At 43.9% G+C, this 20,670-nt stretch overlaps 1 protein-coding gene across 3 annotated transcripts; it reads left to right on the forward strand.

The window, feature by feature from the left end:
- The first annotated feature begins 2,972 nt into the window (after positions 1-2,972).
- LOC123993103 (cell surface glycoprotein MUC18-like) lies at positions 2,973-20,020 on the forward strand. 3 transcript variants are annotated; one of them, XM_046294887.1, is made up of 16 exons: positions 2,973-3,113; positions 3,318-3,549; positions 3,698-3,768; positions 4,021-4,108; positions 4,614-4,793; positions 5,336-5,463; positions 5,848-5,983; positions 6,330-6,445; positions 12,163-12,304; positions 12,382-12,512; positions 13,515-13,653; positions 13,901-13,936; positions 14,954-15,043; positions 16,074-16,200; positions 16,600-16,705; positions 16,937-20,020. In XM_046294887.1, the coding sequence occupies exons 1-16, from the start codon at positions 3,012-3,014 to the stop codon at positions 16,937-16,939; spliced, it is 1,827 nt and encodes a 608-aa protein (XP_046150843.1). In that variant the 5' UTR covers positions 2,973-3,011; the 3' UTR covers positions 16,940-20,020. The 3 variants fall into 3 exon arrangements, with proteins under 3 accessions (XP_046150843.1, XP_046150842.1, XP_046150844.1); XM_046294886.1 differs by having other exon boundaries at positions 16,942-20,020; XM_046294888.1 differs by lacking the exon at positions 14,954-15,043 and having other exon boundaries at positions 16,942-20,020.
- Positions 20,021-20,670: the final 650 nt, after the last annotated feature.

A 20,670-nucleotide genomic window follows, 5' to 3' on the forward strand; every position in this document is an offset into this window, starting at 1 on the left:
AACCAAAAAAATGTTAAACAAATCTAAATATATACTTTGAGATTCTTCAAAGTAGCCAACCTTTGCCTTGATGACAGCTTTGCACACTCTTGGAATTCTTTCAACCAGCTTCACCTGGAATGCTTTTCCAACAGCCTTGAAGGAGTTCCCACATATGCTGAGCACTTGTTGGCTGCTTTTCCTTCACTCTGTGGTCCAACTTATCCCAAACCATCTCAATTGGGTTGAGGTCGGGTGATTGCGGAGGCCAGGTCATCTGATGCAGCACTCCATCATTCTCCTTCTTAGTCAAATCGGCCTTACACTGGAGGTGTGTTGGGTCATTGTCCTGTTGAAAAACATGATAGTCCCAATAAGCGATGGGACTATCATGGCGTATCGCTGTAGAATGCTATGGTAGCCATGCTGGTTAAGTGTGCCTGAATTATAAATAAATCACTGACAGTGTCACCAGCAAATCACCTCCACACCATCACACCTCCTCCATGCTTCAGGGCGGGAACCACACTTACGGAGATCAAACATCTCAAATTTGGACTCATCAGACCAAAGTACATATTTTCACCGGAGCAAGTTTCTCTTGTGTCATTTAGTAGTGGTTTCTTTGCAGCAATTCAACCATGAAGGCTTGATTCACACAGTCTCCTCTGAACAGTTGATGTTGAGATGTGTCTGTTACTTGAACTCTGTGAAGCATTTATTTGGGCTGCAATTTCTGAGGCTGGTAACTCTAATGAACTTATCCTCTGCAGCAGAGGTAAATCTGGGTCTTCCTTTCCTGTGGCGGTCCTCATGAGAGCCAGTTTCATCATAGCGCCTGATGGTTTTTGCGACTGCACTTGAATAAACTTTCAAAGTTCTTGACATTTTCTGCATTGACTGACCTTCATGTCTTAAAGTAATGATGGGCTGTCATTTCTCTTTGCTTTTTTTGAGCTGTTCTTGACAGCTGTGATATGGACTTTGTCTTTTACCAAATAGGGCTTTATTCTGTATACCACATCGACCTTGTCACAACACAACTGATTGGCTGAAATGCATTAAGAAGGAAAGGAATTCCACAAATGAACTTTTATCAAGGCACACCTGTTAATTGAAATGCATTCCAGCTGACTACCTTATGAAGCTGGTTGAGAAAATGCCAAGAGTGTGCAAAGCTGTCAAGGCAAAGGGTGGCTACTTTGAAGAATCTCAAATATCAAATATATTTGGATTTGAGTAACACTTTTTTGGGGGTTACGACATGATTCCATGTGTTATTTCATAGTTGTAATGTCTTCACTATTATTCTACAATGTAGAAAATAGTACAAATAAAGGAAAACCCTGGAATGAGTATTAGTGTCCAAACCTTTAAATGGTACTGTAGATCTCATAAGTAAGGTGAGCAATGTGTAACCCCCCCCGTCCCTTTGTTTACACACACAAATGCATGCACATGGACACACACACAGTCCTTGACTTGGGCAGGAGCTCACCGGAGCTGAGTACAAGCACCTGAAATGTTCTACTGCTTGATCTCCTGTTCGTCTGACAGAATATTAGCTCAAAAGTATTGTGGCGTTCCTGCACCTTAATATAACATGAGTACCACCACCTGTTTCAGTCCAAGTCAAGCACTGGACACACACAAGCCTGTTCAGAGTGAGTCAGCATTGGCCTATTGTTACGTTGCTAATGCACAGGAAATGTTTTTGTGGGAATACCTAATTGAATCACTGTAATAAGACAACATCCTTCTTCCTCCATTAGCCTCTGGTGTGTGTGTGATTTACTGTTGGTGCAGGACAGGGCAGAGAGATAATAACCTGCCTGTCACTGTGTTGTTGAGGTCAAATGTGCTCAGTGAGTATTAATGTGCCCTCCATGTGAACTGTCTCACCTGTTAAAGGGAAAAGGAAGACACGCCCACGTACATACAGTACATGTACGTAGACCATGCTTCCAATAAGACACACAAAGACACACTGTCCACCCACACACACACACACACACACACACACACACACACACACACACACACACACACACACACACACACACACACACACACACACACACACACACACACACACACACACACACACACACACACACACACACACACACACACACAATTGAGTTGCCATATTTCTTCCTTAACTCTTAACTCAGGCTTCTGAAAGTGGCTAATTAACGCTGGATCTAGGCAGAAAAGTCTATAGGCACAGCAAGGGGTCATTGCTAACCTAGAGGCTATAGGAAGGAGTCTGCTTTCATATTGTGTGTAAAGTGCATAATGGCCATTCTGGCCTGTGTGTCGTCCTAGACACGCTTGGAGGGAAAAACCACTCATTCCTCTGAGAGAGCCGAACACTGGCTCACTATGTTGTCTGTAAATTGAGTCTTTCTTCCCTCCTAAACGGTGACACACTGGAATGCAGAACATTACCATGGACATGGGTGGGCTCCCAGAATTCCTGTCATTGCTTCTTTTTCCTTTGACCATTATGAGCTTTTTGTTGCTTTTTTTCAGCTCCGACCATATCAGGCCAGGCCTGTGTGTGTGTGTGTGTGTGTGTGTGTGTGTGTGTGTGTGTGTGTGTGTGTGTGTGTGTGTGTGTGTGTGTGTGTGTGTGTGTGTGTGTGTGTGTGTGTGTGTGTGTGTGTGTGTGTGTGTGTGTGTGTGTGTGTGTGTGTGTGTGTGTGTGTGTTAATGGTGAAACAGCAATGTCCGTTTGTGATATTACAACAACAAAGAAGTTACTGCAAGCAACAAACACAGTTTTTTCATTGATAGAAGATGGTGGTGTGGCGGCCATCGGTGCCGTTTCACCCCTACTGCGGAGGCCATCTTTAATGTTGGTACAGAAATGATTACTAAGTATGATCAAAACTACAAACTTTCACATCATTGTGAAAAGGGTCTTTAAACGTGACTGATTCTGCCCACTCTGCCGCCTGTAAATGATCTCAAACATGTGCTTGTTTCTCTGTGTCTCTACAGCAACCTGGGCCAAGGTGCAGGTGAACATGGAGGACAGAGTGGAGGTGTTTCTGGGGGACACGGCCCAGATCACATGCATGTTCACGGTCTCAGACAGCCCCGACAACGTCATTATCCAGTGGTACATGGTGAGTAGTCCCACACACAAATGCATGAACATGGACACACGTGCACACACACGCACATTAGCCTGGTTGCAAAATCTGTTAGTGCTTTAGCACACATCCCTTCCATCTCAGATCCCTGTTTCCCATGGATCTCAAGGATTCGTCCCTCTGTCTCTGCCCTGTTTTCCAATTGACTTTGACGATGATCTTCGACTTGGATCGTAGATCACGAAGACCAATGTCCGCTTGAGGATCTACCACGGAAACGGCACCATGCAGGTAGTCGACCGGGGCGGGCAGTTTACAGACAAGATCAGTGTGAAGGGGATGGGGAATAGCAGCGAGGTGGTGCTGACCATCAGGGACGTGAAGCTGGAGGATGAGCTAGAGTTCATCTGCCAGGTCAACGGGATGTCAGCCGGTAGCGACGAGGGACGCACTGTGCTCAAGGTGTTCGGTAAGAGCATGATGCACCCATTCCTAGGGCCAGTTTCCTGGACCCAAATTTAGCCTAGTCCTGGACTAAAAAACATGTGGCATGCTTATAAAGCTTCCGTATTCTAGCTATTGCTCTCTATTTGATGTCATCCATTGTTCCTCTCTAGCGTCACCTGATCGTCCAATCATCACGGGGGAGGAATCTGGGATCTCTGTCAGCAATGAGAACCCAACTAAGGTAAAGACGAACAAACGAAAAACCACATTGTTAGCGATAGACAGTGAGGACCTCAGGTTATAGCATGGGGATAAGGGAAGGGCTTGTAACTTTTGAGGGCTTGTAACACTGACATTTAGGGAAATGAAAGTATGTCGGTTTTATTGTAAAAAAAAACAACAAAAACATTGAGCTTTCTATCCCCAAAATCGAGTACATGGTTTTCAGGAGAAAAGGGCTTAACTGTCCGTGTAACGTCATTTTTCTCCACAGATAGGGAGCTGTGAGGCTAAGAACGGCTACCCCAGGCCCAACATCACTTGGTACCGTGACCAGAGCTCACTGCAGAACACGCCAGGCGGTGAGTACTACTAAGGCTTAGACCACAGTGTCCATGGACACATTAGTATCTACGCTATGTGAAACAGAGTTGATAATAACAGCTATCAATTCCACATCAATTTTCACGCTCTTCCTGCTTTTTTTGTGCTGGCAACGTGACAATAATAAACACATTTAGAATGTTGTAAACATGCCTCGGGATCTCACAAGGAATAACTTTGGGGTTATCAAAGATGAAAAGCAGATTGATGTCAGTCAGGAATTTGACAGTGAAATTGAAGAACAATGATCTACGGATTAGTATGACAGCCTGTTGGAGAAATAGATGTCTGTTTCATGTGCCTGAATATGAGATGTGGCTGTGGAAAATATTAAAAATAGAAGACAAAACTATGTGATAGTAAACTACCCCATGTATTCTCTCTCCCAACCTGGCCATTGTGGAGGCATCAACATGGGTAAGCAGCTACACTTCTACAGTAACTCAAGCTCTCTGTTTTCCATATGTGCTGCATGTCTCACAGAGGTCAGTGTGGTGACCCTGGTCACTAAGGAGTCCAGTGGTCTGTACACTGTCCAGAGTGACCTTCACCTGAATGTGGTCAAGAAAGACAAGGATTCGTTCTTCTACTGCGAAGTCAGCTACCTTGTCCCCGGTGGAACCAAGATGACTGAAACCAACAAGATCAACATCACTGTCTACTGTGAGTCTACTGTGCCGCCATCTTAATGTGTCCCCCTCATATGGAGACAGTAGAAAACTATACACATGCACAGTCACAGATGTACACAAGCACAGTGCCATCTCAAATTTTGTTCAGTCTCAACGAGAAGCATGAATCTTAAATACAAGTAACTATGCCACCGTGCAAACGTTTTTTATTTTCTGACTCTTTGTGCTGTCGCCACGTGTTTCTGTCAAGTTTCTCTTGTCCTGTACTGGGGCGGTAGGGTAGCCTAGTGGTTAGAGCGTTGGACTAGTAACCGGAAGGTTGCAAGTTCAAACCCCCGAGCTGACAAGGTACAAATCTGTCGTTCTGCCCCTGAACAGGCAGTTAACCCACTGTTCCCAGGCCATCATTGAAAATAAGAATGTGTTCTTAACTGACTTACCTGGTTAAATAAAACATTTTAATATGGCCATACTTGCCACTTTCCAGGTGATATTTGTCAACGAGAATTAGAATTTTGTTGACTTGCCTGGATAAATAAAGGTTAAATCGAATGGATGTAAAAATCTCTTCAGATCCAACCACTTCGCTTGATGTGTGGGTGGAGTCACCAAAGGGCAGTGTCAGAGAAGGAGATACAGTTGAGGTTCATTGCCGTGCCGACGGGAATCCTCAACCACCCTTTACATTCATGCACAATATGGTAAGAAACCCTTGCCTATCTCCTAGTCCCATGTAGAAATGTTAAATAAAATGCTTTCGGTCTCCAACTATAAACAGAGCTATGTACATTTATGCATGTGTTTACTGTAAGTGATTGGATGGGCCTATACCTCTGGATGTGGATTGTGTGTGTGTGTGTGTGTGTGTGTGTGTGTGTGTGTGTGTGTGTGTGTGTGTGTGTGTGTGTGTGTGTGTGTGTGTGTGTGTGTGTGTGTGTGTGTGTGTGTGTGTGTGCGTGTGCGCGTGTGCGTGCGTGTGTGTGCGTGTGCGTGTGCGTGCGTGCGTGCGTGCGCGCGTGTGCGCATGTCTTTGTTCATACACAACACTGTTGATGTATGTTATAAATGCCACTGTCTCTCTGTAGGAGGAGCTGGAATCTGATCTGAACGTATTGGTCCTGAAAAACGTGACGAGGCAAAGCAACGGCAACATCATGTGTACAGCACTGGACCTGGACACGTATGAAGAAACCCTCGGGCAAACAGAGCTCTTCGTCGACTGTGAGTGAGACATTACACTCTGGTACAACTGTCCTGTACTTCCGGGACATTTCTGGGACGTTAGTCAGTGTTAGTAGCGCCAGGAGTTGTGACATGACCGGGAAAAAACTTTAGGGCCCTCTTTGTGATCTTATTAGTAGCACCAGGAATTATTCCCTGGCTCTGGGAAAAACTCCTGCAGTATTAGTGAAATGTAGTGCACTGGTTCTCAAACTGTGGGTCGCGAAGGTGAAACTGGATGTGAACAATGTATACCATTGCCCCTTCGATCTGGTTACCAACATTGGCCTACTGTATATAGAGTTGTGTAGCAGTGTTCTTAACAGTGCATGTTGTGTGTACATAGATCTGGATCCGGCTGTATTGATTCCCAAAGACACCCATGTCATGGCCCAGGGAGAGGAGCTGATGGCCACATGCAACGCTCTGTCCTCCCTGCCCACACACACTGTTTGGTTCAAGGTAAATTACAGTAGCCCACTGAGTCAAACGCTATACTCCTACACAGTTATATTAGACTGTGTTACCTTATATTTAATTTTTAGAGGCGATCTATCTGTGCTGATATTTAGTATTTATTAGGATCCCCGTACTCTTCCTAGGGTCAAAACGGGGTTAAATCTATTACCTTACAACAAAACACAACAACAGCCTACATCTTAAATAAAACAGTACATCATGCAATATATTGTTACATTATTACACTCTTAATACAAATGTACAAAATAAAATACATAATACCTCAACATTAACATGTGTGTGTGTGTAGAGTGTGTTTTAGAGTGTGTGTGTATGCGTGTGTGTGTGCGTATGTTTGTGTGTGTGTGTCTCTTCGCATTCCATGTTGTGCTATGAGGTGTTGTTTTATTTATTTATTTTAATGATTTTACTGCTTGCTTGAGTTACTTGATGTGGAAGAGAGTTCCATGTAGTCATGGCTGTATGTAGTACTGTGCGTTTCCCATAGTCTGTTCTGGACTTTGGGACTGTGAAGAGACCCCTGGTGGCATGTCTTGTGGGGTATGTATGGGTGTATTGCTCAATTGCCACATTATTCATTACAATATTAGGTTTAGGGTTTAGCTAATGTTTGGTCACAAATACAAAGCTTTTCGTTATTGATATATTTAGGATTAGCTAATTACTTGCCACCCATTCTAGAACTGACTACAGCTCGTTGTTCAGTGTTGCAGTGATTTCACTTGCTGTGGTAGGTGATGTGAGTCATCAACATACGTAGACACACAGGCTTTACTCAATACTGGTGGAAGGTCAAAAGACAGGTTTACTCACTAACATAAACCAAACTCTACCTGGTTTATGTTAGAGAGGCTTCCATTAAATAACTCCTGCTGTGTTCTGTTAAATAGGTAACTCTCAATCCACGATGTGGCAGAGAAAGGAAAGCCATGTTTTTTTCAGCAGAAGACAATAATCGATCATGTCTAACTAAACAGCTCCCACAACCCCCTGGTATCTGTCTCAAGTATCTTTCGAATCTCCCCGTGTCTTTCGTATCTCTCCGTGTCTTTCGGATCTCCCCGTGTCTTTCAGATCTCTCCGTGTCTTTCGGATATCTCTGCGTCTTTCGGATCTCCCCGTGTCTTTCAGATCTCTCTGTGTCTTTCGGATCTCCCCGTGTCTTTCGTATCTCTCTGTGTCTTTCGTATCTCTCTGTATCTCTCTGTGTCTTTCGGATCTCTCCGTGTCTTTCGGATCTCTCTGCGTCTTTCGTATCTCTCTGCGTCTTTCGTATCTCCCCGTGTCTTTCGGATCTCCCCGTGTCTTTCGGATCTCCCCGTGTCTTTCGGATCTCTCTGCGTCTTTCGTATCTCCCCGTGTCTTTCGGATCTCCCCGTGTCTTTCGGATCTCTCCGTGTCTTTCGGATCTCCCCGTGTCTTTCGGATCTCTCTGTGTCTTTCGGATCTCTCTGTGTCTTTCGGATCTCTCTGTGTCTTTCGGATCTCTCTGTGTCTTTTGGATCTCTCTGCGTCTTTCGGATCTCTCTGCGTCTTTCGGATCTCTCTGTGTCTCCCGAATCTTCCTGTGTCTTTCGACTCTCCTAAAAGAGGTGTAGCTGTGCTTGATTGGCGCCGGAGGGGATGGCTGCCGTTTTACGTGCTCTTAACCAACTGCGCTATTTTGTTTGTTTTTTCGCGTTCTTTGTAACTTGTTTTATAAAACGTATTTTGTACATAATGTTGCTGCTACCATATCTAATGACCAAAAATAACTTCTGGACATCAGAAAAGTGATTACTCACCTCGAACTGGACAAAGATTCTTTATTTAACGAGTCTGATGCGAAGGACATACATCTTTCTTGGGAACGGGCCCAAATTCCTATAATTTGCGTGAAGAAAAGTCAGAGAAAAAGGGGGATGAGATCGGGCTGCATTCTGAGAATTTAAGTAAGTAAATCCACAATTCTATCCTCCTGATTGATTCCTGCTTACAAGCAAAAACTAAAGCAGTGACTTTCTCAATACGGAAGTGGTCAGATGACGCAGATGCTACACTACAGGACAGTTTTGCTAGCACAGACTGGAATATGTTCTGTGATTCATCCTGTGGCATTGAGGAGTATACCACCACAGTCATCGACTTCATCAATAAGTGCATTTACGACGTCGCCCAAACGTGACCGTACCTACATATCCCAACCAGGAGCCATGGATTACAGGCAACATCCGCATCGAGCTAAAGGCTAGAGCTGCCGCTTTCAAGGAGTGGGACACTAATCCGGAAGATTATAAGAAATCCCGCTACGAACCATCAAACAGGCAAAGAGTCAATACAGGATTAAGATTGAATCCTACTACACCGACTCTGACACTCAACAGATGTGGCAGGACTTGAAAATTATTACGGTCTACAAAGGCAAACCCAGCTGCGCGCTGCCCAGTGACGCGAGCCTACCAGATGAGCTAAATGTCTTTTATGCTCGCTTCGAGGCAAGCAACACTGAAGCATGCATGAGCGCACCAGCTGTTCCGGACGACTGTGTGATAATGGTCTTGGTAGCCGATGTGTGCAAGACCTTTAAACAGGTCAACAGTAACAAAGCCCCGGGGCCAGACGGATTACCAGGACATGTACTCAGAGCATGCGCGGACCAACTGGCAAGTTTCTTCACTGACATTTCCAAGTTTGTAATACCTACAGGTTTCAAGCAGACCACCATAGTCCCTGTGCCCAAGGAAGCGAAGGTAACCTGCCTAAATGATTACCGCCCCGTAGCACTCATGTCGGTAGCCATGAAGTGCTTTGAAAGGCTGGTCATGGCTCACATCAACAGCATTATCCCGGATATCCTAGACCCACTCCAATTTGCATACCGCCCCAACAGATCCATAGATGATGCAATCTCAATCGCACTCCAAACTGCCCTTTCCCACCTAGTCCCCTCCTGTACTCCCTGTTCACCCACGACTGTGTGGCCAAACACGACTCCAACACCATCACTAAGTTTGCTAATGACACAACAGTGGTAGTGATTACCCGACAACGATGAGACAGCCTATAGGTAGGAGATCAGAGACCTGGCAGTGTGGTGCCAGGACAACAACCTCTCCCTCAATGTGTGCAAGACAAAGGAGCAGATCTTGGTGGGCCGAACAGGCCCCCATTATCATCGATGGGGCTGTAGTGGAGCGGGTCGAGAGTTTCAAGTTCCTTGTTGTCCAAATCACCAACGAGCTACCATGGTCCAAACACACCAAGACAGCTGTGAAGAGGCACTACAACACCTATTCCCCCTCAGGAGACTGGAAATATTTGGCACGGGTCCCCAGATCCTCAGAAAGTTCTACAGCTGCACCATTGAGAGCATCCTGGTTGCATCACTGCCTGGTATGGCAACTGCTCGGCATCTGACCGTAAGGCGCGACAGAGGGCAGTGCGTACGGCCCAGTACATCACTGGGGCCAAGCTTCCTGCCATGAAGGACCTATATACCAGGCGGTGTCAGAGGAAGGCCCATAAAATCGTCATAGACTCCAGTCACCCAAGTCATAGACTGTTCTCTCTGCTACCGCACGGGCAAGCGGTGCCAGAGCTCCAAGTCTAGGACCAAAAGGCTCCTTAATAGTACCTACCCCAAGCCATAAGACTGCTGAACATTTAATCAGATGGCTACCCGGACGATTTACAGTTGAAGTCAGAAGTTTACATACACTTATTTTTTTAACCTTTATTTAACTAGGCAAATCAGTTAAGAACAAATTCTTATTTTCAATGATGGCCTAGGAACAGTGGGTTAACTGCCTTCGTTACTAGTCCAGCGCTCTAACCACTAGACTACCTGCCGCCCATGTTGGAGTCATTAAAACTTGTTTTTCAACCACTCTACAAATTTCTTGTTAACAAACTATAGTTTTGGCAAGTCGGTTAGGACATCTACTTTGTGCATGACACAAATACTTTTTTCCAACAAGATTAACAAAACAGACAGATTATTTCATTTATAATTCACTGTATCACAATTCACAGTGGGTCAGAAGTTTACATACACTAAGTTGACTGTGCCTTTAAACAGCTTGGAAAATTCCAGAAAATTATGTCATGGCTTTATAAGCTTCTCATAGTCTAATTGATATAATTTGAGTCAATTGGAGGTGTACCTGTGTATGTATTTCAAGGCCTACCTTTAAACTCAGTGCCTTTGCTTGACATCATGGAAAATCAAAAGAAATTAGCCAAGACCTCAGAAAACAAATTGTGGACCTCCACAAGTCTGGTTCATCCTTGGGAGCAATTTCCAAACGCCCGAAGGTACCACATTCATCTGTACAAACAATAGTACGCAAGTATTAACACCATTAACACCAACGCAGCCATCATACCGCTCAGGAAGGAGACGCGTTCTGTGTCCTTTGAGATGAACGTGAAAGTGCAAATCAATCCCAGAACAACAGCAAGGAACCTTGTGAAGATGCTGAAGGAAACAAGTACGGAAGTATCAATATCTACAGTAAAACGAGTCCTATATCGACATCGTCTGAAAGGCCGCTCAGCACGGAAGAAGCCACTGCTCCAAAACCGCCATAAAAAAGCCAGACTACGGTTTGCAACTGCACATGGGGACAAAGATCATACTTTTTGGAGAAATGTCCTCTGGTCTGATGAAACAAAAATAGAACTGTTTGGCCATAATGACCATTGTTATGTTTGGAGGAAAAAGGCAGAGGCTTGCAGGCCTCCCCCAACATCATGTTGTGGAGGTGCTTTGCTTCAGGAGGGACTGGTGCACTCACAAAATAGATGGAATCATGAGGAGGGTAAATATTGTGGATATATTGAAGCAAGATCTCAAGACATCAGTCAGGAAGTTAAAGCTTGGTTGCAAATGGGTCTTCCAAATGGACAATGACCCCAAGTATAATTCAAATGTTGTGGCAAAATGTCTTAAGGACAACAAAATCAAGGTATTGGAGTGGCCATCACAAAGCCCTGACCTCAATCCTATAGAATATTTGTGGGCAGAACTGAAAAAGTGTGTGCGAGCAAGGAGGCCTACAAACTGACTCAGTTACACCAGCTCTGTTAGGAGGAATGGGCCAAAATTAACCCAACTTATTGTGGGAAGCTTGCGGAAGGCTACCCGAAATGTTTGACCCAAGTGAAACAATTTAAAGGCACTGAAACCAAATACTAATTGAGTGTATGTAAACTTCTGACCCACTGGGAATGTGATGAAAGAAACAAAAGCTGAAATAAATCATTCTCTCTACTATTATTCTGACATTTCACATTCTTAAAATAAAGTGGTGATCCTAACTGACTTAAAACAGGGAATTTTTACTAGGATTAAATGTCAGGGATTGTGAAAAACTGAGTTTAAATGTCTTTGGCTAAGGTCTATGTAAACTTCCGACTTCAACTGTACATTGACCCCACCATTTGTTTTTACACTGCTGGTACTCGCTCTTTATTATCTATGCATAGTCACGTTACCCCTACCTACCTGTACAAATGACCTTGACTAATCCGTACCCCCGCACATTGACTCCCCTGTACCCCTGTATATAGCCTCGTTTTTGTTATTTTATTGTGTTACTTTTTATTATTATTTACTTCAGTTTATTTCTTGAGCTGAATTGTTGGTTAAGGGCTTGTAAGTAATTATTTCATTGCGCATGTGACATTTGATTTATTTAGACGTGTGTGTGTGTGTCTAGAAAGGACAAAAAGTTGCAGAGGGCCACACACTGACCCTGAAGGACGCTGTGTTTGACATGGCGGGGACGTACGTGTGTGTGGTGAAGGTGTCTTCACTGGAAGGACTGGAGACCAGTGGCTCTTTACGTGTCTTCGTAGAGGGTGAGCCCACAAACACAAACACACACACACACACATATACACACTCACACAACTAACCCTGCTCCTCTCCCATGCAGGACGCCCAGAGATCAAGAAGTCAGCAGACCCAGTCCAGGAGGTGAGCCCAGAGAAGTCCCAGAAGCTGAGCTGCCACGCTAAAGGATACCCAACCCCTGTTATCACATGGAGCTCATCTGACAAATCACAGGTAGGTAGGTAGGTAGGTAGGCAGGCAGGCAGGCAGGCAGGTAGGTAGGCAGGCAGGCAGGCAGGCAGACAGGCACAGACAGACAGGAAAAGAGGTCTTCTCTAGCTCAGCTCAGCTCAGCTCAGCTCAGCTCAGCTCAGCTCAGCTCAGCTCAGCTCAGCTCAGCTCAGCTCAGCTCAGCTCAGCTCAGCTCAGCTCAGCTCAGCTCAGCTCAGCTCAGCTCAGCTCAGCTCAGCTCAGCTCAGCTCAGCTCAGCTCAGCTCAGCTCAGCTCAGCTCAGCTCAGCTCAGCTCAGCTCAGCTCAGCTCAGCTCAGCTCAGCTCAGCTCAGCTCAGCTCAGCTCAGCTCAGCTCAGCTCAGCTCAGCTCAGCTCAAGCTCAGCTCAGCTCAGCTCAGCTCAGCTCAGCTCAGCTCAGCTCAGCTCAGCTCAGCTCAGCTCAGCTCAGCTCAGCTCAGCTCAGCTCAGCTCAGCTCAGCTCAGCTCAGCTCAGCTCAGACAGACAGACAGACAGACAGACAGACAGACAGACAGACAGACAGACAGACAGACAGACAGACAGACAGACAGACAGACAGACAGACAGACAGACAGACAGACAGACAGACAGACAGACAGACAGACAGACAGACAGACAGACAGACAGACAGACAGACAGACAGACAGACAGACAGACAGACAGGAAAAGAGGTCTTCTCTGGGTCAGCTCATACAGACAATGTTTGACTAGCTTTTGATCTATTTATGCACAGATCTGTTCCCAATCCTGGCTTCCTGGGTCATTTCCTGTAACAATGTTAATCGACAAAGAAACTCACGTTCAACATTCCTTTCTTAACTGACATCTCTACATTTGTCAATAATGTTTATTGTTCGTCCCAAATGGCCGTCTTTTCCCATTGAAGTGCACTACTTTTGACCCGGGGCCCATAGGATGACATTTGGGACACACACGCTGTTCGGTTTCTGGTCTTATCTGTACTTTATTTCGCCATTTGTGCCAGATCCTGAAGTTGTCCCAACGAGAGACAGAGGACGAGGTTCTCAGTGTGGTGAGCATCAAGGTGACTTCTGACGTCACAGCCTACTGCAACGCCTCCAACGACCATGGCACAGACTCCATCTCCTTCAGCCTCAAAGCCAGTAAGTTCTGTCTGTCCACTTTCTTATTTGTCATATCGTGTATATTTTTGTCAACATGTCCGGTCTGACTGTGAAGAGAAAATCAACAGGCAGAATATACTAACGGCCGAAGGATTTAATTCATGGCAACATAAGAGAAAACTTGAACCTGAGCTTCAAATCATCTTTAGTAAAGCTTCTCTTAGTTTCCCTCAAACTCAGTGTGCTAACAGTAGAGTGTCACTCTCCCCTTTTTGCCTTTTTTCAGTTGTCCAAACGACCTCGTCAGCTCCCAGTACTACAGGTAAGTGTACCACTCTTTCAGTAGATAACACTCACTGTCATCACTGCTGTGGCATTGGCTGAGTTCCACGTAGCCTTTATTTGCGGTCATGCTGCACATTCCTTGAAGATCACCGTATCACATCAACGGGGTTTTTAACATTTCCCAAGCATTGTGAGATCTGATCACCTGTGAATGCAATAAAAAAAATGACCATGGTGTTGAAACAAGCAACTTCGTTTATCCATCAAGCGCGCACCCTTGTGCTAAATCATATTTCCGTTTATCTTCCACATGTTGCTCCGTCATATAATACGAAACACATCCTGATCTGTTCTTTGACAACTGTCATTATTAGATGTTCGATTAAATTAAATCTTTATGGCCCGGCTTCACAGACACGGATAGATTAAGCCTCTTGTCCTGAACTGGACTAAAAATCAATTTCAATGGAGATTCTGGGCTGTCATTGAGCATGCTTTTAAGTCCAGAATTAGGCTCAATCTGGGTCCAGGAAACCAGCCATAGAACTCTTACTACGCTGTCATCCTATTTCGGACTATGTTCACTAAATGGCTGCGTATCGCCCTATTGCATAAATATAGCCTATAGCTGTCTTGTTTGCACACAGATCAGGATCGAGGCTGAAACTGTAGCCGTGCGCTGATGGTAAAAGTGCCCTCAACAGTCTCCTGACTCCCATTTCCTCAAACGGACCGCTCACGTCATGCCAGGAAATCTTTGCCTACGTCCCTCTGAGGGAAAATCGTGTTTGTTGATTCATTTGCAGACAAAATTGGATTAAGTAGCCAGCGCTGCCGCTCCTGGAAACGATTAGGACATTTTTTTGGGGGGGGTGCAGACTGCAGAGCCTTTCCTGGTTCATGTCTCCTGCCTATCTGTGTTTGTAACATGGAGCTAAGTGATTAGGGCCATGCTAAGTACACAAGGCGGTTGTTGCACACAGTCGTTAACAGTGTTGTGTTGCCATAGAGCTGGTGTATTATCGTGACAACTGTGTCCATGTGGTTTGTCCAGTAACAACTCCATTAGTTCCAGTGACAGTGGTAGCTCCAGTGACAGTAACAACAGTAACGCCAGTAACTCCTCCGAAGAGAGTCAAGAAAGGTTTGTTGACTTCTTGTCGATGCTGCCACCCACCTAACGCGCTTAGAAGGCTGCCCTGCTCACCCCTCGCTCCACCCAGCTCACACTGCCTAGACTGAACCCCCTCCCAACCACCACCACCACCATCACCCTCCACAACCCCCCACACAGCTCTCGCTTTCTCAACACAGAACCCTCGTTCTCTATGCAGGGGCAGGCTTTTGTACTCACTACTCAGGAAGCAACACCTGTGACATATGGAATAATTCATAATTGAATAGGATCTCCCGGTTTGTGACTTTGTAATACTGCATGAAAATGTACCGTATTACACAACTTTATCTATGTGGAGAGATACTTATAAATGATCAAGTGGAAAATGATGAAATCTAGATTTTTTAAAAACATTTTTTATCATCTCATACATTGTTAGTTGCAATGTTATCATTTGTATATTTCCTCTGTATGATGCTTCGTGAATCATTGGAAACATAATCAGAAAAAACTAGGCTGAAAAGTTACATTTGCACATTGAGCATTTTGAGTACAATCCCCCTCCTGAGAGAATGGAGTGGTATCACCCATTCTCTCACTTGATGGAAATGGATCCATCCATCTACATCTGCATCCTTCCTCCAGGGGAGGTCCATCCCCAAGTGCACCCATCTGCCTCTTTACCTTCCTTCACACTCTCTCTCTCCCTTTGTCATGCTGTAGTCATACTGTAGTTCTGGTTGGTATTCTTTGAAAAAGAAACCAAACAGCCCAACTCTGGAAAGTGTTCCTTCTGGCTGATCTTTAGTCCTCAATCAAGAACTTCTTCCATGATGAACAACCTGGTTCAGAGACTGTACACCTGTTCATCACCACCACCACCTGTGCATGCTGTTGTCTCTGAATGATGCAAGCGACCCCCACGCACATGCACACGCACACCCACACACACACCATCATCATCATCAGAAACTCTTTAAGAGGACGAAGTTATCATAAAGCAATTACCGGACAGGAAATGACCCGTGGTTCCGCCTCTTCTTCTTTGTCCCACCAGAGGGCAGCGGTGTGATCATAGCTGTCATCATCATCTGTATTCTTCTGCTGGCTATCCTTGGCAGTGTGCTTTACTTCCTGTACAAGAAGGGCAAGCTCCCATGTGGGCGTTCGGGCAAGCAGGATCTGTAAGTGTGTTTTCCATTTGAAACAAAAATGTATTTAAGGTTTGCAAAATTCCAGAAGCATTCTCAAAATTCCCAGGTTTTCCAGGAATCCTCCAACCAGGATTGCTGGAAGAGCTGTGCATTTTGGGGAAAGTTTGTTATATCAGAGCGCTTAATTTGTTGAATATGAATAGCTCATCGTTTTTTTTGTCCATGATTTTACCTGATGTGTCATTATAGTTGCTACCAGATACCCTTTTCACACTATCGTGCTAACCCGAACCGTACTGTGCTGGCTGGGATAGTTTCTAGTCCTTTTTTAGTATCGCAACTATGGTGGAGGCATAAACAGGCCAGCTCGTAGTAGTGTGAAAAAGGTAATATATTGGTCATGCTGGTGATTACGAGCTGTCCTTCCAGTACCAAACCGAATAAGGGCGGCATAGTGGTGGAGATGAAGAGTGACAACACAGAGGAGGCCGTGCTGTTAAGTGTCAACGGAGACAAGAAACCTCCTAGTGACCAGGTAACTATGGACACTGGCTATTTTTTTTTTACCATCCTTGTAAATTGTACTACTCATCAAAATTATAGTTTAAATTGTATTTTTTTGTGTCTGAACTTCAGTGGTTAATACAATGCAATGTTGTGTTGGTGTTGAATGTTCCTTACCAGCTGTCCTATGATATAATCTATGAGCACATTTACATATGGTTTCGCTTCTGTGTGTGTGTGTGTGTGTGTTTGTCCTCTGGAGTAAAGGGTGATAAGGACATGTACGTGCAGAAGTGAGCGTAGGTGTGTGAGGGGGCGACTGCTGCAGCTGCTCCCAGGCCAGTTCACTCGCTCAGGGTGGGATGGATCCTTTGATGCCTCGTAGCCTACAACTTCCAGGAGAACTCATCTGATATGTGCTGCAGTTCTCTAACCTGATCCCAGATTCGTAGTTCTTTAGCATGGCAGTGGCTAACAAAGGACGTGGCTATATTCTCTCAAGTCATGCCATTTCATACTTTATCCTGACAGAGATGCTGGCCTAAGCACATACAGATCTGGGATCAGCCTAGCAATTTTAATGAATGTGGTTATTCTTTGCACCCATAAAATCCAGTTAGAGCATGAAATAAGAGGGACTGTTTGTTATATATTTTCCTTAATCCAAATGCCAACTCGGGCAACCAATCACTGAAGAGCAGCCCGGAACTGCTTTTTCATGAAGTGTAATATATTCTGTATGAATTTCTTTATTTAAAATAACCTGAGACAAACCTTTTAAAAAGACATGGCTAGGAGTTGTTTTGGGTTTGTTGCTTTTTGATGGAGGGACGTCTGTGTAGGCTTCGCGCTAGCTCTGGTCCAGGGCGTTAAGTGCGCGTTCCTTCTGCACCATAGTGGAGCAACGTGAACTAACGCCCTGGACCAGAGCTAGCTTTACTCTAGAAGTCCACCTGCTGTTGTTCTGCGTGTGATTGGCTGCATTCACTTCCTACTTTGCTAAAGTCTGTACACTGAAACCATGGATGCATAATGACGGTCTTACCAACCATGTCTACATTGTATACAGCCTGCTTCATCTACCCATGTAAACCAACATCCAACCTTTAGAGCTATGTTCTCAAAATGGACCGCAGTATGGGTCATGATTCCGTTTGAGTTTAGTCTTCGTATTGTTGTTGTTGTTGTAGCTTTTACTTACCACTGAAACTATTCTTAGATGCGTTTTCCCTTTGTTTTTGGCTTTGTGAATGAACATGTAAGGCCTTGTCTGTAAGGCCTCGTCTGTAAGGCCTTATCTTATGAGAGATGGGCCCTGTTTGAATATGTTGGAATTCTTTCCCTCATTTGGAGTAATCAATGAGCTGACACGACTTGGATAGGTGAAAGCCTAGCCAATCAGGTCAAATCAGCGATTTCTTCATGGGAGGAAGGATATGTGGTGAAATATGCATGGATAAGGGGGTCCCCATTCCTATCAGTTCCGGATTGGGTTATTTTGTACAATAGCCAATAGCAGAGCTCCGATGAAGCCGAAGCGTCATTGGTTACTTTTAAATTCTTCCATAGTTCTTGTACTCTTTTATTTCTTCTTCCATAGTGCTTGTACTCCTTGTAAATAAGAGTTAAGAATCACACTGATATGTTCCCAGTTCTGTCCACCTTATATTACATTCAGCCTCTTATTCTACAAAATCACAGCGAGCAGTACAAGCTGACTTTCTTTCACACTTGTTTTATCGTTATTCGTGAATATTTGTCCAGTGCACTGATTTTGTTTGTTATGATTTGTCGTCATGTTTTGTCTGCGAATCTCTGGTTTAAGTTGGGTGAAGGAGTGTTTGCGAGTGAAATGTCAGCTTCGTTTCTCATGAAAGTGAAGATAAAATGGCTCTTTAATGTGGGGAGAGGGGTAAGTTGAGCCACCCTTGTTTCTAGGAAACCATTCACAAAATTAATAATTTGACCAAATATTTAGCAAGAGGTCATCATTTCATGAAGTCTGAAGGAAGGAACCACATGGAAGTGGTAAACAAGTTAGGTCCAAAAAAAAAACAGATTTTCACCAAGTCAAATGAATTTAGGTTTGAGGTTTTGTGATGCTTGTATCTAAACCAAAGTATACAATTTTAAGATTGTTCTATACATTGGTTGGGGTCTCTATAAGCTTCAATACGAGGTCCTAAACATACCATGAAAGTGCTTCCTTGTAGCTGTGTGGGCTAATAAAGTCAAAATGTTGGCCATGGGGTAAGTTGAGGCAATGCCAAGTTGAGCAAAGCGAAGTGTTTTCTTCCCAGGTGTAATGCAAGACATTATCACTGGGATATGAGGTAACAGCAGGATAAGAATAGATATGGTTTATAAAAACGTAGTGGTCATATTTAATTCAGTAAAGAAATGTAAGTATGTAAGTTGTGCCAAGACAGCACTTTTATTTGGACAAGCTGCTTTCAAAACTAACATTTATATGAATTCGGATTATTTCCAGGGATACGCAACATCCTGACATATGTAGATATCCTTGTTAGAAAGAATACCATATTTCCCTTGATGGCGTGATGCTGAAAGTAGAACAATTCTTATTTACTCTACTCGCCCCTGTGGCAAACATCACCTATATGAAAGTCGTCTGAACAGGGACTAAAATGTTCAACTCTGATAGTGTTTTACACAGAACTCCTCGGAAATGTTATGCTTACATGTATATACACATACCTAGTGGTTTTCATTCTACAAACAAAATGGCAAGACTTCATTTTATCTGTTGGTCAGACTACCACAATTTCTACAGGAGAGAATGACTTGATAACAATTACACTCCTTAGTTTGAGCTTTCTTAATCACAAAGTAAGATCCGAAGAGCTCGCTCATGGCCATATTAAAACACAAACCCCAGAATGTCCTCTCATTACAACACAGGTAAAAAGCTGGTATGCTTAAAAATGAACACCAAACTTAAGTCTGCATCAATCATTAGGGCCACCAGTATTTTTGGAGTTTTTTTACTCATGGTTCCCCCAATCATATGTTACGGTCCAGTCAGGAGAAAAATAAGACAATCATCAATCTTTGATAGTTTGAGGTAAAATGTATGTTTGGTTCTTTTTTTATTTACACCCTTCAATATCTCCCCCTAAAGATTTTTGTGTTAATATTGTGGACAAGAACTATCAGTGTTAATTTTTATTATTTAAAAAAAAAAAAAGTTTTTTTTTGTTGTGTGTGTAATATCTATGAGTTGCAAAGACAGATTAACTTCAGGGCAGGTGAATGGATTCCTTTTGTTTGTAATTTATTTTTTATGAAGTAAATGCCAAATAAAAATGACTTGTTCAATGAAAAACTTGTGTCTTTAAGCCCGAAAAGATTGTACATCATCTTGACGACCTTCCACGGTCCGTTTGTCTTTGACAGGCCTAGTCATCCATTGACAGAAAGAATACTGTATAATATATATACTCCAAATATAAACACTGCTTTGGGCTTGTGAAGACAGGAATGTAGACTGTACTACAGTCGCTGAGGCAGTGTTTTGGTCCTCTCCCATGTTTCCCACGTTGCTTCCCAAAGAGTACAAAAAAAAATAAGAGATTTGGATAATTATCCCATTTTGAATTGATACCAAGATGAGGGGGGAACAGGAGTTGGTTGTACTGGGTCTGTGTTCATAAAGGGATCTTAGCCTTTTAAGAACACTAAAATGGGACTAACAATTCTTACCAAGATCCTTAGAGATTCAGATAAAGGCACAAACGACAAGTAAGCAAGTCAGACCTCGATCGTCCCCTAGTGATCACTGCAGGGAGGATCGTTTGTAGTTGGACAGGACGTTGGACTGGCAGAGCATCCACTTCTCACTGGGAGATGCAATGGAGGACAAGCGCACCCCAATGTGGATCATTGAATCAAGTTCAGGTTCACTGTAGAAACTAAAATCCAAGGTTCCGATTCTCCACCCTCCTCCCAAAAAGCGTGCATGTGCATCATGGATTT

The sequence above is a fragment of the Oncorhynchus gorbuscha genome, linkage group LG13, assembly GCF_021184085.1.
Source record: "Oncorhynchus gorbuscha isolate QuinsamMale2020 ecotype Even-year linkage group LG13, OgorEven_v1.0, whole genome shotgun sequence".
NCBI classification, from domain to species: domain Eukaryota; kingdom Metazoa; phylum Chordata; class Actinopteri; order Salmoniformes; family Salmonidae; genus Oncorhynchus; species Oncorhynchus gorbuscha.

Coding starts and splice junctions, on each gene's coding strand:
- LOC123993103 (XM_046294886.1), top strand. CDS start 3,012: ATGGAGGACAGAGTGGAGGTGTTTCTGGGGGACACGGCCCAGATCACA. Junction 3,550..3,697: donor CACTGTGCTCAAGGTGTTCG/GTAAGAGCATGA, acceptor GTTCCTCTCTAG/CGTCACCTGATCGTCCAATC. Junction 3,769..4,020: donor GCAATGAGAACCCAACTAAG/GTAAAGACGAAC, acceptor TTTTCTCCACAG/ATAGGGAGCTGTGAGGCTAA.